Source organism: Empidonax traillii, unplaced genomic scaffold (assembly GCF_003031625.1).
Source record: "Empidonax traillii isolate 1590-97213 ecotype Southwest subspecies unplaced genomic scaffold, ASM303162v1 scaffold1730:size102414, whole genome shotgun sequence".
NCBI classification, from domain to species: Eukaryota; Metazoa; Chordata; class Aves; order Passeriformes; family Tyrannidae; genus Empidonax; species Empidonax traillii.
Window position 1 is genome coordinate 8,366 of NW_020956923.1, and position 993 is coordinate 9,358.

The 993-nt window shown below is 49.5% G+C and overlaps 1 protein-coding gene across 1 annotated transcript in view; it reads left to right on the forward strand.

Annotated features, from left to right (window-relative positions):
• Positions 1–431: 431 nt before the first annotated feature.
• The window catches only part of RCC2 (regulator of chromosome condensation 2), a gene marked incomplete at its 5' end in the record, with an annotated part of 7,092 nt that continues 6,530 nt past the window's right edge, over positions 432–993 (forward strand). The window contains one exon of the mRNA XM_027908498.1: positions 432–546. Within this exon, the coding sequence (XP_027764299.1) occupies positions 432–546 (115 nt within the window). The remainder of the gene's footprint in view (positions 547–993) is intronic.

Here is a 993-nt window from a genome sequence, read left to right on the forward strand (position 1 = left end):
CTCCCACATCCCCCCCCTGGGATCCCATGTCCCTCATGTCCCCCATATCTTCCCTATTCCTGATGTCCTCACATCCCCAGTGTCTCCTGACGTCCCTTGCCCCCATGGGAACACACACATTCCTGATGTCCCCAGTGTCCCCCACATCCTCCCCATCCCTGGTGTCCCCACATTCCCTACATCCCCATGTCCCTCACTGTCCCCAGCATCCCTGTGTCCCTGACATTGCCCCGTGTCCCCATATTCCCTACATCCCCCTGTCCCCACTGTCCCCAGTGTCCCCAGTGTCCCCATGTCCCTGTGTCCCTGACGTTGTCCCCTGTCCCCACATTCCCTACATCCCCCTGTCCCCATTGTCCCCATTGTCCCCTGTCCCCCTGTCCCCGTGTCCCTGACGTTGTCCCCTGTCCCCAGTGTCCCCGTGTCCCTGACGTTGTCCCCTGTCCCCACAGAAGCTCGAGGGCTCCAAGAGCCGGGGGCAGCTCCTCATTTTCGGGGCCACCAACTGGGACTTGATCGGCCGCAAAGAAGTGCCTAAGCAGCAGGGTGAGGGGCTGAGACCTGCCTAATTAACACTAGTTTGCTTAATTGTTGTTAATTTGTGATTAATTAATATCTGGGGGGGGGTAAAACAGTTGTGGATCGTGATCTGGAGTTTGGGGTGTGCTGGGTCTCCTGCCAGGCAAAACAAACACCTGGATAAGTTTGGATGCTTTCATATATTCTTTGATTTTTCTGCTTATTTTTCTGCACAAATATTTAATTAATATTTTAATTAATTACTCTTTCTGATGGGATTTCTTTTATACTTGCATGTACTAATTTGGGATGGAGCTGGGGGTGCAGGATGCCCCAGTTCTGCAAAGCAGAATAAAGATGTGGCTTATTTCTTCTGCCTTTAATTAATTTTTCCTGCTTATTTTTAATGCTTTTACATGTAATTAATATTTTTATTAATTATTATTTAGGAGGGTTGTTTGTTATAGTTGCAGA